At 40.7% G+C, this 16,048-nt stretch overlaps 2 protein-coding genes and 1 long non-coding RNA gene across 26 annotated transcripts in view; 1 reads left to right on the forward strand and 2 right to left on the reverse strand.

Moving 5' to 3' along the window:
* LOC105472717 (synaptojanin 1) overlaps nucleotides 1-5,300 on the reverse strand; it is a 102,817-nt gene extending 97,517 nt beyond the window's left edge. For 9 of the 23 annotated variants that reach the window (XM_011726233.3, XM_011726234.3, XM_011726239.3 and 6 more), the window contains exon 1: nucleotides 3,290-3,413. Coding sequence is in view for 14 of the 23 variants with exons in the window: in XM_011726244.3 (XP_011724546.2) it covers nucleotides 3,290-3,435; nucleotides 4,464-4,558 (241 nt within the window). In the remaining 9 variants the exon portion in view is untranslated. Of the gene's footprint in view, nucleotides 1-3,289; nucleotides 3,436-3,649; nucleotides 3,671-3,723; nucleotides 3,942-4,354 lie in introns of those variants that run through there. The other 14 variants (XM_071095624.1, XM_071095634.1, XM_071095628.1 and 11 more) reach the window with 6 other exon arrangements.
* LOC139362994 (uncharacterized) lies at nucleotides 5,246-11,094 on the forward strand. Of its 2 annotated transcripts, none has more exons than XR_011622797.1 (2): nucleotides 5,246-6,911; nucleotides 8,617-11,094. It is a non-coding gene; the product is annotated as an uncharacterized lncRNA (long non-coding RNA). The 2 variants fall into 2 exon arrangements; XR_011622798.1 differs by having other exon boundaries at nucleotides 8,954-11,094.
* Nucleotides 10,313-16,048, reverse strand: part of LOC105472712 (PAX3 and PAX7 binding protein 1) — a 38,537-nt gene continuing 32,801 nt past the window's right edge. The window contains exons 16-18 of the mRNA XM_011726222.2: nucleotides 14,727-14,873; nucleotides 13,802-13,956; nucleotides 10,313-11,476 (exon numbers count right to left, since the gene is read on the reverse strand). Of these exons, the coding sequence (XP_011724524.1) occupies nucleotides 11,359-11,476; nucleotides 13,802-13,956; nucleotides 14,727-14,873 (420 nt within the window). The 3' untranslated portion in view covers nucleotides 10,313-11,358. The remainder of the gene's footprint in view (nucleotides 11,477-13,801; nucleotides 13,957-14,726; nucleotides 14,874-16,048) is intronic.

Below are 16,048 nucleotides of genomic sequence, written 5' to 3' on the forward strand. Positions count from 1 at the left end.
AAAGACCAAGTCCTGCTAAGGTCACTTCCACCACCCATTTCCAAGAAAAACACCTACATATGAGCATTTAGACAGCAACAAAACCAGCACATAAGAAGTATGCGTCTTGGCTGGGAGCAGTGGCTCACACCTGTAATCCCAACACTTTGGGAGCCTGAGGCAGGTAGAGACCATGAACCCAGGAGTTTGAGATCAGCAGGGCAACATGGCGAAACCCCGTATCTACAAAAAATTACAAAAAAAAAAAAAAAATTATCTGGGCATAGTGGTGTGCGCCTATAGTCCCAGCTACTCAGGAGGCTGAGGCAGAAGGATCAACTGAGCCCGGGAGTTCCCGGGAGTTCAATTACAGTGAGCCGTGATCATGCCACTGCACTCCAGACTGGGTGACAGAACAAGATCCTGTCTCAAAAAATAAAAACGAAAACAAAGTATGCACCTTGTGATACAGAGTAAGTTCTAGAGAAATGAAGGGAAGGCAGAGATAAAGGTGAGCTGGAGTGATTGGGGCAGAGTCTTATGAAGGAAGAAGACCCGAGGAGGACCTCAGTGGGACTGACAGGCTCAGATTAGAGAAGCAGCACTCTAACAGTCTTGGAGGAAGAAGGTGTAAAAAGCAACAGTATAATGAAGCTGAAAAAAGCATGGTGCTTGGGAAGGCACTGAGGAAACACCAGATCTCCTTAAAGGAGATCAACACTGGACAAATAACAGGTTGAGGAAAATAAACTTAATCTTGGTGAAAAACAGGGTTACACTTTGCTTTACTATAAAAAATGATTTTAGGGCCAGGCACAGTGGCTCATGCCTGTAATCCCCGCACTTTGGGAGGCTGAGGCAGGCGAATCACCTAGGGTCAGGAGTTCAAGACCAGCCTGGCCCATGGTGAAACCCAGTCTCTACTAAAAATACAAAAATTAGCTAGGCGTGGTGGCGCATGCCTGTAATTCCAGCTACTTGGGAGGCTGAGGCGGGAGAACCACTTGAACCCAGGAAGCGGAGGTTGCAGTGAGCCGAGATCACGACACTGTGCTCCAGCCTGGGCAACAGAGTGAGACCCTGTCTCAAAAAACAAACAAACAAAACATGATTTTAGAAGATTCTACAGGTAGATGAATATGCAGAATGCACTGAAATTCAGGGAGCTGGGATTTTTGAAGATGAAGAGAACACATTGATATTTTCCAAGCACAGCTTCTGAATACAATAGGTATTTTTAAAGTGTGAAGATTTTAAAAGTGAACACTGTACAGCACAATACAAACCTTGGTATCACTCCAAAATGAAGGCCAAATTAATTTTAAAAGTCAAATGACTTAAGAAAGTATTACTGTAAAGTTTATAGTAGGAAAGATAATGACATTCCAAGAGATTAGACATCCATTTATGTTAGCTTTATAGAAAGAGGCAATATTCCAAAATATTTTTTTCTGAATTACTCACATAGTCTAAATCTAATGCAAACAGAATAGTTTAGACAATATTTTAATATTCATTCTCCTTAGAATGCACATTAATGCCAAAATAAATGTTTTAGGGCCTTTTGCCAAAAACAAACCATTATTTGGCATAAAAGATGGCTGCTGGAGGTTTTGGAAATATGATTATTCTTAGGTTTCCTAACATTGGAGTAAAGTATAGCAATAATTCTAAAAACTATAAGTAATACACAGTTTGCAGCTGAAAATGTGACTTGCTGTTATGAGTAATCATAAAGACACATTTAGAATTTATACAAGATTAGTAAGTCAGGTAATGTCACCAAAAAACACAAGCAGCTGAAAAATGCTTCCCATAGGAAAGCAAACATTCGCCCCCGCGCCAAATATTTTTATTAAGAATTCATCAGTATAAGAATTACACTTGTATAAAAATATATGCAATGGAAATTAATACTGTACTAAGGTACAGTTTGATTTAAATCCAAAAAACAACTTGAAGTAATTACGCCCATACTGATTGAGTATAGTCAATATTATTTATACTTATTTCTTAGACCTAGAGCCCCTTCTCCTTCATTCAAGAACTTATGTACCAAATATATATTTCTTATACACTGTTCTTTGCTTCTTTTCGTTATGTCACTATCTTTTTCCCCATCAGATGCAACTGTACTATTTTAGTCAAGTTAACACTTTAACTGACATTAATACTCTATATGCAAACAGTGTGGTCTTAAGCTCTTCATTTACTGAGGCTGGAGAAAGCTTAGTAGTTTAAGATATTTAAGGGCTTATATTTGTAAGTATGCCTTTCAAACACTATTTTTAATTTATAAGGATATAATCAGTAACTAAACGAATCCTAACACTAGGATTATCTGCCTAATTCATATATATATAATCATATACTTTTTTTTTCTTTTTAATTTTTGAAACAGGGTCTCACTGTGATGCCCAAGCTGGAGGGCAGCGGCGAGATCAAGGCTCACTGCAGTCTCGACCTTCCAGACTCAATCAATCCGCCCAACTCAGCCTCCTGAGTAGCCGGGACTAAAGGTGCACACGACGAGACCGGACTAATTTTTGTATTTTTTGTACAGAAAGGGTTTCACCACGCTGCCAAGACTGGTCTCAAACTCCCTGCCTCAAGCGATCTGTCCCCCTTGGCCTCCTAAAGTGCTAGGACTACAGGCATGAGCCTCCACACCTGGCATATCTTACATTAAGAAAGAAACATAGTATTCAAATTAATTTTAATTTCATCCATCTGCCCCTAAAATAACTCAGATCTTACTAATATATTTTTATTGTGGTACAATAGTCCTTTTCTTTAAATTAGACTATCAAAATACTTTTTAAAATAATACAAAATCAACCATGAATCTCACATGAAAATCTAGAGGTTGTTTACAATTCCCTTAATGAAAACATAACGGCCATAACATAAATACTCCAACAATATTGGATAACATTAGATAATACCTACTACTATAACTGACCTACCAGTAAATATGTCAAGCAAGACATCGTATGGGTTTATGTGATCTATGATACAAACTGCAACAATATTTCTTTGGAAAAAAAATTTACTTTTAGAAGCAGCAGCAGAACCCAAGAAAGCAAAATCCTGCACCAAAACTGGCATCGTCCTGCACCCCCCCTCAACAAAAACCTGTTAACAAAAAGTTTACAGGAAAATAAGTTTGATTAAAAGGAAATACAAGCATAATCTGCTAGAGGAAATACAGTGAAAGGGTTGTTGGGCTCTTTTCTAAAAATGGTTGCATCTGAATTATTTCAAATCAAAGCAGAGACCATGATAAATTGGGCTCTAACAGATGACTTACAGAGCACAGCGACGGCCCCAGACTCGAACATGAGACATTCTTCCTTATGCCTAGTTTCCACTATGAGGCTGAAAGGTGGGGGATCCAATTTGTGATAGATCCGGAATCCTTTACTGAACGCCATTCTCCTTTCTTCGGAGGCAGCCCTGTGGAAACCAAGCAAAGCAAAGCAAATGAAGCTGATGTTTCCTTCTGCAGCAAGGACTGCAAAGCATCCAAAAGTCCCTCCCTGCCAGGTTTTGATGGGGGGTTGGGGTGGGGAAAAAACAGACAGCTCAGGGAGAAAATGGCTTATTCCAAAAGATAAGTCGTCACTTAATTTTACCAAAAAGCAAGAGGAAAAGCTACCAATTCTCATACCAAGGCAAGACAAGGTTTTAGCACTGTAAGTCCATCAACGGTTTGGTTGAGTTTCCCGTTTAATTTATGCTTACTGAAAGGAAAAATTTTGAGCGTATTTCGTTCGGAGTTGTTTATCAGCTTCCTGCTTCAAGATCTGTCACTACGTTGAAAGGGAACCGATTTGGAAACTTCAAGCAGTTCCTTCGAGGGGAAAGGAGCGGAGGTGGGAGGGAAGGGTGACAAGGCTGGTTCAAAGCTCCTTAGGGGGCAGGAGGAGGAAAAGGATTATTCTACGCGACAGGCTCTCCCGGGGGTGGCGACGAAGGGCAAGGGAAACGGCACAGGTTACCACCGCCTCCCCTGCCCCGGGCTACCGTCGGCTCGGGGGACGGCAGGCGGGGCCGAAAATTACGAATGGCCACCCGGGAAGAGTCATGACTCGGGGCACCGACCCGACTGGGGCTCCTCGGGGTCCCGGGAAGTCGACTGCCCGGGAAAACGACTCCTTCTCAGAGAGAATGAAGAGCCGAGAAGCCCAAACCCTCCATTTATGCGCCAGAAGAGATGACCCGGCGCCCAGGCGGATTCAGTTCGTTCCCGCGGGCAGGCTGACAGCCGCTGTCACCAGCCCCCAGCCTGACGCGGCGCCCTGCACACAACCCGTGGTCTCCTCACAACCGCGCCCGCTCTCCCGCACCCCGGCTGCTCGCGGTCGCCCCTCACCGCTCCCGCTGAGGCTGCGGAGGCAGAGGCTGGTCTTGGAGGCGTCCGCCCGCCCGGCTGCCGGTGGGTCTGGCCGCGGCCGCTCCCCGCCCCCCGCCGGCTTGCTCACCCCTTCCTCCGGCTCCTCCTCCTCCTTCTCCCGCAGCCGCCGCCACTGCCTCCAGAAGCGTCACTTCCGTTCCAGCAGGCCCATCTCTTCCGCATTGCGCCGCGGCAGCGGGCGGAAGATCCGCCCCTCACGAGGGAAGGGGCGGGGCGTCAGGAGAGAGATCACGCCCGCTCTGCGCCTACCGGCCAGGCCGGGCACCAGCGGGCGGCCAGAGCCTCAGTCTCCAGCGACCTTCGCCTCCTGCGGCCGCCCCCAGGCCGAGCTGCGATCCCACCGCCGGGGGTGCAAGGAGAGGGAAGATCCGGTCCCTTTGCGGGACCGGATTGGTCCCTTTGCGTGGGCTCTTCAGAGCGTGAGCGCCGGGGAGGGACTCAGGAGAAAAGCTTGGGGGGCTGCGTATTGCTGCTCCCCAAGCTGGGCGTCAGGACCACCCCCTGCCGCCCCCACCGGCCTGACGGGAGAGGAGGGAGGGCTCGGTATGGTCGGCTCGCCTAGCCAACTAGGTGGCGCCTGAAGAGCTGTCCATGGTGTCGACAGCCCAGCAAATGGCACCGAGTTCCTAGTCTGAGTGTCGGGGTAGGTAGCAGAAGAAAAACTAATGCCTGCTCTGGGACAGTTCTGTTCGGTGCCTTTTCTTGTGTGTTCTGGAGCTCACAGGGTGCTATCGAAGAGTGTTCAGGTGTATACGATGGAGAGTGGGAAGTCACAAACCAGGATCTCAAGGCTGAGTCCAACAAAACATGGCTGTAGGGAGGCCACTACAGCTGTGGTTGTCACTGATGGATGAATAGCTTTTGCCAACTGTGGAATTTAGTGACTAAAGGCACCTGACCCTTTTATCGCATCCTCATTTTTCAACAAATCGTGCTTCCTAGCTAATATCAGCGTGTCCCATAGATTTATTTCTGCTTCCATTGAATAGACCTAATAAGTATGAGAATGAAGTCAAAGCCAACAGGGCAGAAAGGAATTGAAAACCTGAAGAACCCAGCACTCAAACTGTCTCCACTTGCCTTTGCTCTTTGTTTACCTCTTCTCCTTCTGGTTTTTAACAGCCAAAGCAGAATTTAAATTTGGTTATGTTGCAAAAATCATTTCCCTCTTCAGGCCCTGTCATGTGACTTGATTTTTTCATCCATTTTAGAGAAGCTGCACCCACCCTGGTTTCAGGACACGGAACTAAATTTATTAGAAAAGAAGCCACTTCGAGTCATGAAGGAGAAATACAAAGATTCTTGGATTTCGTTGTAAGAACTAGAGGGGGTTTCTATCTCAGTACTGTCTCAGAAAAAAAACTGTCGATATCACATGCGTTGCTTGAGAGGTACCTTTTATGACAACTGAAATCACTCAGTTTCAAGAGGAGTTGGGGACTGGAACCAAACTAACTTACTCCAAAGCCCAAAATCTTTTCCACCATGCCTGTGTGTCTGTAAGGCTACACTAGAAACGCATCCTTTCTTACAGTGTGAAGCATGGGTACTAAGCTCTTTTAGGAACAGGTGTTCTGCGTATTCCTGGTTCCTTTTTATTTGGAACTAAGGAGATTTAGGTCAAAATTTCTGGGTTGTGGGTTGGAATTCCTGCTTCTTTCTTCAAATTAAACTGGGGGGTAGCAAGACTCTTATTCCTAGATTGTTAGACAGCCACAGCTTTTCCACATCTCATTTTAGTCATGAAAAGACATGCCCAGAGTTTGAAAAACATAAAGGCAATTTGACTAGTGGCTTGACTGGCTCTATCTTCTTTTTCTCGTCCCTCTTTCCTGTTTATACTTCTACTTTTGTTACAGCATTTGACAATAGCTGGAAAAATTTTCACTGACCTTGAAATGTCTTTGGGGTAGGGTGACTTAAAATATAGGTTAAGTGGCATACACAGATTTCTTAGTGAGATCCTAAGGGCCTACAGAGACAGGCTGACACCAACTCAACCCTTGAAACTGAGCAATGAAGAGCCTGTGGGAGGCTAAAAAATGCTGCTTCAAAAAGATGTCCTTGTCTGTGAATGTTAATTTAGGTTAATTTGCAGATTTGATTAAGGGTCTTGAGATTATTTTGGATTATCCAGGTGGGCTCTAGGGCCCTAGATGCAATCACAAGTGTCCTTATAACAGGGAGGCAGAGGAAAATTAAACATGCACACACGAGAGAGAGAGAGAGAGAGAGAGAGAAAGAGAAAGAAAGTAATATGAAGACAGCAGCAGAGATTGGAGCTTGGCAATAGCCAAGCTATGTCAGCAGCCGTCAGAAGTTGGAAGAGGCAAGGAAGGATTTGAGCCTAGAGCCTTCGGAAAGAGCATGGCCCTGTTGATTCTGGCCTCCAGAACTGTGAGAAAATACATTTTTGTTGTTTTAAACCATCCAGTTTGTGGTAATTTGTAACACCAGCTACAAGAAATCAACACAAGGCTGATGTGACTTTCCATCAGGAGAGAGACAGCCCCAGGTAGGTGTTTCAGATATCACATCCAATAGAACAAATTAAAGACAAACACCCTAAATTTTCAATGTTGATTTGTGAGCACGTTATTTCTCCTATGGGTAACTCTCGTTGAAATATGCAATTCATTATGTGGAAACATGGAATTGTTATTTCCATAGGTTTAAAAAAAAAACCTCACATAGTGGCAACATATGGCCCAACCTAATAGTATGTCCCAGGCAGACTATACAAGAATTTACGTATTTACAGATGATTAATGATAATCCCAAATAATCACATTAAAAAACTATATCAAGTGCATGGCTATAAATTTTGACAGGTGATTACTATGTGAATTAGTAGTAGTACCTGCTTTTCTCTTTTGTCTGGCTTTTTTTTTTTTTGTCAAAAATGCTAGACAACATGGAAAATCAGGGAAATAGTCACAATCTGATTCAGTAACCTTTAACAGCTTCTTCTCAGGTTACATAGGCTAACTTTTATATCAGGATCAGGATCTGCAGAGCAATTAGTATAGTGCTCTGCAGATCCTGGTCCTAATATAGTATAGTATAGCAGGATCTGCAGACCCTAGTTGTACCTGGCCATACTCCCCACCAATGACTGAGAAAGAAATGGCTCATTGTTCAAGAGAAAACAGTGGTCTTGAAAGACAACACAACAGTAGGTTACAAAGAGCATTAACTTTTTCTTTAAAGAAATTCAATGTAACCAGTGAAGGATGAGATTTTAAATTAGAAAAATGGAAATCCTATGAATAAAAAACTAGTAAGCTCGAGAGCAGAATCACTGTGGGGGAAAAAAAAAACTGAAAAATAACTTGCAGGTACCATAGACAGGAAATTGCCACTAGAGCAAACAGGAAACTTGTGATAGATAAAAATGAAGTGTTTTCATTTGGAACAAGAGACCAACTGAAGAGAGATCAAGTGAAGGGGGTTTATTTTAATGACACACAAGGATTCTTGTGGAAATCAAAGTGCCGGAGCCAAAAACAGGGCTCAACCTTCAAGATTAGAGTTGTGTTCAAGGTGTTCAAGTTGACTCTGGGTCCCACAAAGCAACAGCAATTTCACTAAGGTTACGCGTAAAAGGTAAGCTTTCATGATCAAAATGTTTTTGCAAAGTAGCTTAGAATGGTTTCTGCAGTGTTTTGCCAAAACTTTTCTCATATATTTTCCTAAAGATATTTAACAAGATCCTAAGAAGTCATCTGCTAGGGATTCTCATTGTACTGAATGATTGTATCCTTTAAGCCTCTGGAGTTAGGACTCACAGGAACCCAGTACAAATTACCGGGGGCGAGAGTCCAGAAGCAGGCCAGGGGCCCGTCTACATTGCACTTCGATATCAATCCCATATAACAATATTCAGCCTGTGTTTGGGCAGTATGAAGCAGCCCTTAGCAGCTGTGAACCCCATATCCATGGACAGTTTCAGTTCTGGAGGGCAGTCTTCAAAACATTTATGAAAGTACAAGACCTCCCAAACATTCAGATATATTTAATTTTTCTTCCTACATGTAGTGCCAGTGTTTTTCTCGTTTTCATTTACTTGAAACAACAAATCAAATGTTTTGTCATAATCAGTGAATGGCAAGACTCCCTTTATTACACAGGTATTACCATGTTAGAGATAAGAAGAGCTCTTATAACCATAAACAACCACTACAATGTAGCAACTTACAGCTTCCTATTTTATATTGCAGCTCTGTAACATTTGACCATTTTTGTAAGGGTTTCATGATTTCAAGGACGATTATTAGCACTTTCCATTTTTGGCCAATTCTGGATGCTGGTAATGTTACCACTGCAGGCAACGATGGCTCTAATCAACTGAAGACCTCTTGTAGGCAATGTGGACCATATCTGCTTTCCTGCCTGAGAGATTAGCAAATTGGGTTTAGTGATCATGAAATTCTCTCAGATCTCATATTAGCAAGGAGACCCTGGTTGTACTTGTCAGGGCTGCCAGTTGGCCCTGCTGAAACTTTAGAACTGCACCAATGTCTAAGACTTTCATCCCTCCCTCCTTCCTTCACACAGGTGAAACCTGCCTGCCTGACAGCTTTCCCAGCCTCCTCCAGGCTCCCCTGTTTTCTCTTATACACATTCCCCCCCAGTAAACTTCTTGTACATTTAATGCCATCTCAGTGTCTGCTCCCAAGAGGACCCCAACTGACTCACTGGGGCATTTAACCTCCAATTCCTTTCCTCCCTTGGCTGAGATCTGTTCCAAGAAGTATCTCCAGGACACTCCAGCCTGTTGCACAGGCCAAAGAAAAGCCCTCAGGCAGAGGAGCAAGTACTTGCAAGAGGACACCAGTGGCAAGAACAGGGACATGGTGAGACATCAACATCACTGGCTACAGTAGTACTAGTCACTCTTGACTATGTTGTTTCAATAGTTTTCCTTCTCAAAAACATTTGTCACCTATTTTGGAGTTAATTCAGAGGACTGCTCCAAAAGAAAAAACTAAAAAGCAAAACCAGCTTTATTAAAATGGTTCTGGATTTATCTTTTGAGAATTCCTTTCATAAGAAATAATGTCCTTAAGCTATATCAGGAATAAAAATGTTCTGCTTGAGATAGAAAAACCATTGGTTTTATGTACCCTACATCAAATTCCTAGTGTGATGTTCAAACCCATTCCTGAAACCTATAGCCTGATAGATTTCATAGGATAAAAAGCCGGAGTTTAAGAGTTCTTAAAAGCAGAGTAATTAGTCTAATGGGTTTGGAAATAATATGCAGTTTAAGGCCTAAATGATCTGCATGTGATACATATACATGTTTATATGTTTTATTCTACTTAAAATGAGGAATAGGTGTTCTGACTTTAATTCTACTTAGTAGGCCAGTAAGGTGTAACAGAAAATTCATCCAGAATGAATACTGTTTTGGTTTGGCTGTTTCCCAACCCAGTCGCACCTTGAATTGTAATAATCCCCACATGTCAAGGGCAGGACCAGGTGGAGATAGCTGAATCATGGCAGGTGGTTTCTGCCATGCTGTTCTCCTGCTAGTGAGTTCTCATGAAATCTCATGGTTTTATAAGGGGCTTCCCCCTTCCCTCGACACTCATTCTTTCTGTTGCCACCCTGTGAAGATGTGCCTTTCGTCATGATTGTAAGTTTCCTGAGGCCTTCCCACCCATGCAGAACTGTGAGTCAATTAAACCGCTTCATAAATTACCTAGTCTTGGGTATGTCCCTATAGCAGCCTGAGAATGAACTAATACAAAGATGTAGGGATAAGATAAAATTAACAGAGGAAAAAGAGTGCATGACACTGTTCTGCATATTATGTTCTGATCAAGGGTACACATGGGCCTGCTCATAGTCCCACTTTATTAGTCATTTGAAATGCTGCAAACTTAGTCATCAGGAAAATACAACAAAGGATATATTTAAAAATTAATTTAATGCTTGGCTAAAGCTTAATTACATATATAATTATCAAACGATAGTCCTTAATTTCCAAAAAATTCCTCTTTTGAAAATCACAGAATCAGAAAGCATAAACTTTAAAACAAGTTCTTTGAATATTTACAATGTGATATAAACATTATAGAAGACCATGGATATTAAATTGCCTGGGTGTGGCTAATCAGCAAGGCGTATTCTTTATTGCATATTTAACTCACATATGTGGGATTTTAAATATGACAGACTACTAAAATTCAAATGCATGTATGTGCAAGCTGGGCAGGGAGTAAAATCATGAATGAGACAGGACGGTCAGCCCAAAACCATGCAATTAGGTTGTGGGTTTATTATTCTCAAAAGTGAAATTTCTATGTTCCATTTGAAAGTATGTTGCATGTATCATTTAGCATTCACATTAAACCCACATTTGACTCTAACGCTGATTCAAGGAAAAAAGTTCAACATTCACTCAACGACTAAGTCCACAACTCAACTCTCAATGTTAAGGCAGCACAGCTACAGTGATAGCAACGCTAACCAAAAGGTAATGAACATTTAGTCACTTGCCAGCCCTTTTGTTACAACAGTGTAGTAATTTCCCTAAGACAATTTGCTACCGGATAATTTTCTGCTGTTAAAAGGCTTCCTCTGTAGAAAAACACCACAAATTTCCAGTGTGAAAGTAAATCCATGGTGGTATAAATATATATATGCATAATTACACAATTTACACTGCACACATCGTTTACAGGGGACAATTAACTGAGAGGGTTAATTTAAATGACCATACAAAATACTTCTGTAAACAAAGTATGACAGGCAGTAAACATTCATAGACTCCTAGAAATAATCTGAATTCCTTTCATTCTGAAGAAATATCATTTAAGGACACAGTATTGAATATAATGTTTTTTGTATTAAAACAAGAATCGCTATTTTACAGTTTAAGAAACTTTACATATATACAAAATTTACACATTGGGAATGGTAATCAAGCAAATAGGTTTTTCAGTCTCACAGATCTATTTTCCTTCAATCAAAGACTTAAATTCTTTCACATTGTGGTCACTTGCAACAGACATAGCATGATCCAAAGCTCGAACACTTGCAAGGAGTTTTACTATCTGTTTTATGTTTTCCCTAAAAGAAAAACATATAGCAGCATCTCATTAATTAGTACATCTAAGAGAAAATTTGCTACTGATTTCATGGCTATTTTAGAGCTTCTGCAATCAATTTTTCCAAGCACACATTTTCAAAGAAGGGAAACAGATATACAAGCTACAGCACGTAGGAAAAAAAAAAAAGCCTGGGCGCGGTGGCTCACGCTTGTAATCCCAGCACTTTGGGAGGCTGAGGCGTGTGGATCACCTGAGCTCAGGAGTTCAAGACCAGCCTGGCCAACATGGTGAAACCCCGTCTCTACTAAAATTAAAAAAAAGAAAAAAAAATTTTACATTTATCCATATAAAACAAAACTTACATATGTTTAAATGACTAGCCCAGAGACAGGGGACCCATTTAAAAAAAAAACAAAATTCATTGAGATCAATGAGTTTCATTAATATTGCGAAAGAAAAGAGCGCAATCTGTTTTCAAACTACTTCAGAGGCCTGTCTCCCATTCCTTCTCAAACAAGAGTCCTGGCTCTTTCAGCATATACCTGGAACACAAAGGGTATTTGTGTCTTTTCATCACTAATCCATCAAGATCCAGCGTAATTTCCACTCCACCAAAATTCACTAAATAAAGTATAATCTGACTTTCCTTATCACCCCAGCTAGAAGGCATTCTGCTTTCTTATTAGGAAGTAATCCTCAAATTTTAGAACACATTAGAATTACCTAGAGAATTGCTGAAATGCAAATCATCCCTGGTCCCACCCCAAGAGTTCTATTCAGTAGGCCCACAGTGGGGCCTGAGAACTTGCAAGTCTATCAAGCTCCCAGTATCATGCTGATACTGCTGGTCTAGGGACCACACTTTAAGAATGACTGTTTTAACAGTTAGCTTAAACCACTCATAAGAAACAAGACATAATATGACATTAGTAATTGTCACATCTCTTCTATAGAATTGTAGTTAGCACCTATTAGGGAAGAATTAGAATTTGCAAAACTTGGCAACCCACGTGAAACCTGCTCTATATGCATTGCACAAAGCAGGTGCTTACATAGCTGTTAAAGTTCTTTTCTGTAGAAAAGTAAACACTATTTGTTAACTCCCAAACAGAAACACTGTTAAATGTATGTAAATCAAAGTTTAAAATGTGATAAAACTTATCTAGTAGAAAACAACACACTGAGAAAAAATGTTAGTGCCAACAAATAACAAAATGGCACACACTAAGAACAAAATCAAATCAACCAAAACCTGCCAAAGAATTTTACCATTAAAATCTTTTTTGTTGTTTTTTGAGATGGAGTCTTGCTCTTTCGCCAGGCTGGAGTACAGTGGCACAATCTCAGCTCACTACAACCTCTGCCTCCCAGGTTCAAGCAATTCCCCTGCCTCAGGCTCCGAAGTAGGGGGGACTACAGACATGCACCACCACGCCCACCTAATTTTTGTATTTTTAGTAGAAACGGGGATTCACCATATTGGCCAGGATGGCCTCGATCTCCTGACCTCGTGATCCGCCTGCCTCAGCCTCCCAAAGTGCTGGGATTATAGGCGTGAGCCACCGCGCCCAGCCTAAAATCTTTAATAGCTACTTTAATTTTATTGTGGAAAAAATATCCAATTTTCTTGCAGGAAAATAAGGTCTGTTTTCAAGAAAGGGGAATGAGGGAACGGAAGAAGGTTTTGTTATAGGGGTATGACTAATGGTGTGATCTAAACAAAAATGAAACTTTGACATTACAAAGATATATGAAATTAAAAATTTAAAAAGACAATTCCTTCAAACTGCCCTAGTGCTATTATTTACTTTTTATGCTAGAGATTTATCCCAGAATTACCTGAATATCCGTAATTAATGTCCACAGAAAAGCTAATGGTTCATTCACTCTTTTCTTACAACCCTTGATAAAAATTAGAAATAAGTTGCTCCCAAAAAGCCATTAGTGATAACCTCTAGTTCATAATATGGATTAAAACAAAAAAATTTCCCCAAATTGGGAGATAACCTTGAATTTACATCTGTATAATGAAACTCCAAACGAGAGTCTGAGACCTCTCTAATTCTTCAAAGAGGGAGACAGAGAAAACCACCATTGATTCACTCCCCTGAGGGGCTGGTCCTTACCAGAAGTCTTTCCTTAGTATCTTCATAAATAATATACTGAAAAAAGATAAAGTAAAAACTGCAAAAACGAAAAATTATGTGCATTTTTGGTAGGTTTATAATACTAAGTGAACATACAATTTAAACTAAAATATAAATATTTCTACTTAAAACATTTTAATACTAAATCTGGCAACTAAAACAACTCTAGATTACCATTTCACTAATTACAAAATTACCTTGCATTTCTTTTTTCCACATCAGAGCACCCAATACTGTTTCTATAAATTGTATCTGCTAAGTGTACAAGGTATCGGCAAAAGTTTTCTAACTGAGAAATAGTCCTTTCTCCTTTCAGATTCATGAACCATTGTTTGGGGAAACAATTGATTACCTGTGGAGAAGAAAGATGTAAAATAAAATAGTTAAGACAGAATAAATTAAAGTATTAAAAGCGAACTCTAGATAACGGGTATAAATGTATTTCACCAGAAGATATGCTTCTGAGCTACAGCAATTACTCTGAAGAAATATTCTTTTAAATCTGACTTCCTACGTTAACTAAACCAATATACCTGAATTTTTACCCCAACCAATGGGTTAGGCACTCAAAGCAAAAGAAAATCTGTCCAATATTTGAGTAAATTAGTAATGTAAAACTGACAACCAATGGCTTCATTTTCCAGTCTTCTAGGATGGCCTAAATAAACTGAGTTTCCTTTTTCAGCAGTTTTTGATGTAAAAATATGAGTGGTATAAAAATGAAATCACGGTGCCCCCATCCCCCGCAATAATTCCATGAATAGGCATCCATGCATGCTGACAACGGGAGTCGAGTTGGCCCAGACTGAGGTTAAGACAGTAAGGTTATTATTATCCTGAAATTAAAGCTTTCATTTATACCTACAAAATATTAAAACTTTTACTAATATCTATAAAATATGGATATAGATGGATAGATATATATAATAGTATGCATTTTTACGTTAAAAAAAAAAGCTGTAGGGGTTTGGAACTACCTGGGTAGGCAAACTGTCAACCTTACATGCAAGTCCAGTAATCAAAGGGGTTTCATGAAATTCTCAAATCCCTCTTCAAACAAACAAAAACTTAATTCATTTTAACTCATATGCTTTAAAAACTACGCTATGTCATTTAACTCACATTTTGGGCTTTTTTGATGCTGTCATCTCCATATTCTGAATTCTGAAAAGCCATGAGAATATATCGATTTAATAAACCATCTATTGATAACTCTTGTAGAGTTTTATTTGAGAAAATGCCATACCACTGAAGAAAATTGCCTAATAGCTGGAAAGAAGAAAAAAAAATAGGTAACGTGACACAATTAGATTAGGTACAAAGTAAATAAGTTACATAGTAAAACACCATATGAAATACAGCAGACCCTGTCTTGCCAAAGTACTAAGACATATTAATACTTTCAAAGGTACAGATATTTCCTAGAATGGTTACATTTGAATATTCAATTTTAATTAGTCAAAATTGAAACAGCCACATGTAGCTAGTGGCTACAGCACTGGTCAGCATAGATATAGAACAGTCCATCATCACAGACAGTCAGGGAGTGCTAATTCTTAGGTAAGTGTCCTCTATTGAAAATTACACTCCAGCTGGTTCTATGCACACCCCCACCCACCCCCCACCCCACCGCCCGCAAAGGATGGGAGAGTCTGACTACAACCCTGCATGGCTACCACATATCATGAACTACAACCAAGTTATAGCACTGTGCATCTCAAGCTACCCAAGCTCAGTCAATACATAGAAAATGAAAGCTATCATCATAAAATGGAAGCCCCATCCCATCCCACCATAAAAATTTATAGTTTCCCAGTTGTTTCTCAACTTAGTAAATGGTAACACTATTCAACCAGCTGCTCGTGCCAGAGGTCTGGAGGTCATTCCTGACCTCTCTCTCAAGTTGTGTGTCTCCACCACCATCCAGTCTCTCCATTTCCCTCAGTTCCTGCTGCCATCCCCCAAATCCAACCCACCTTAATCTCTTCGGAACCCTGCAGTTACTCCAGTGATTATGAGCAAGAGCATGGAGTAGCCTTTCTTAAGCCGGGCTCTGCAAGAGTTCCAAATCTACAGAAAATGATTTGTGTGGCTCTTTACTCAGTTCTCCCAAGAATGATACATAGTTAGTACTGTTACAGATGCACGGGAAAGAGGAGAATTCATTATAGACAATGGAGGCCTTAGGGCATTACGTATTAAGTCTCCCACAGAAGCCCAGTTGAGAAGAGCTGCTCAAGAGTCAGACTGGCCTGAGTCTGATTCCCATCTCTAATTACCAATGGAATGACCTTGGGCAGGTTATTGTGTGCCTCACTGCCCCATCAGTAAAGTGAAAAAAGTGTGTAACTCATTGAGTCATTCTGAGGATTCAAGATAATCTATGTCAAAGGTGCGGCACAGCGCTTGGTGCATAGTAAACACACATAAATACTAGTTCCCCT

Source organism: Macaca nemestrina, chromosome 4 (assembly GCF_043159975.1).
Source record: "Macaca nemestrina isolate mMacNem1 chromosome 4, mMacNem.hap1, whole genome shotgun sequence".
NCBI lineage: Eukaryota > Metazoa > Chordata > Mammalia > Primates > Cercopithecidae > Macaca > Macaca nemestrina.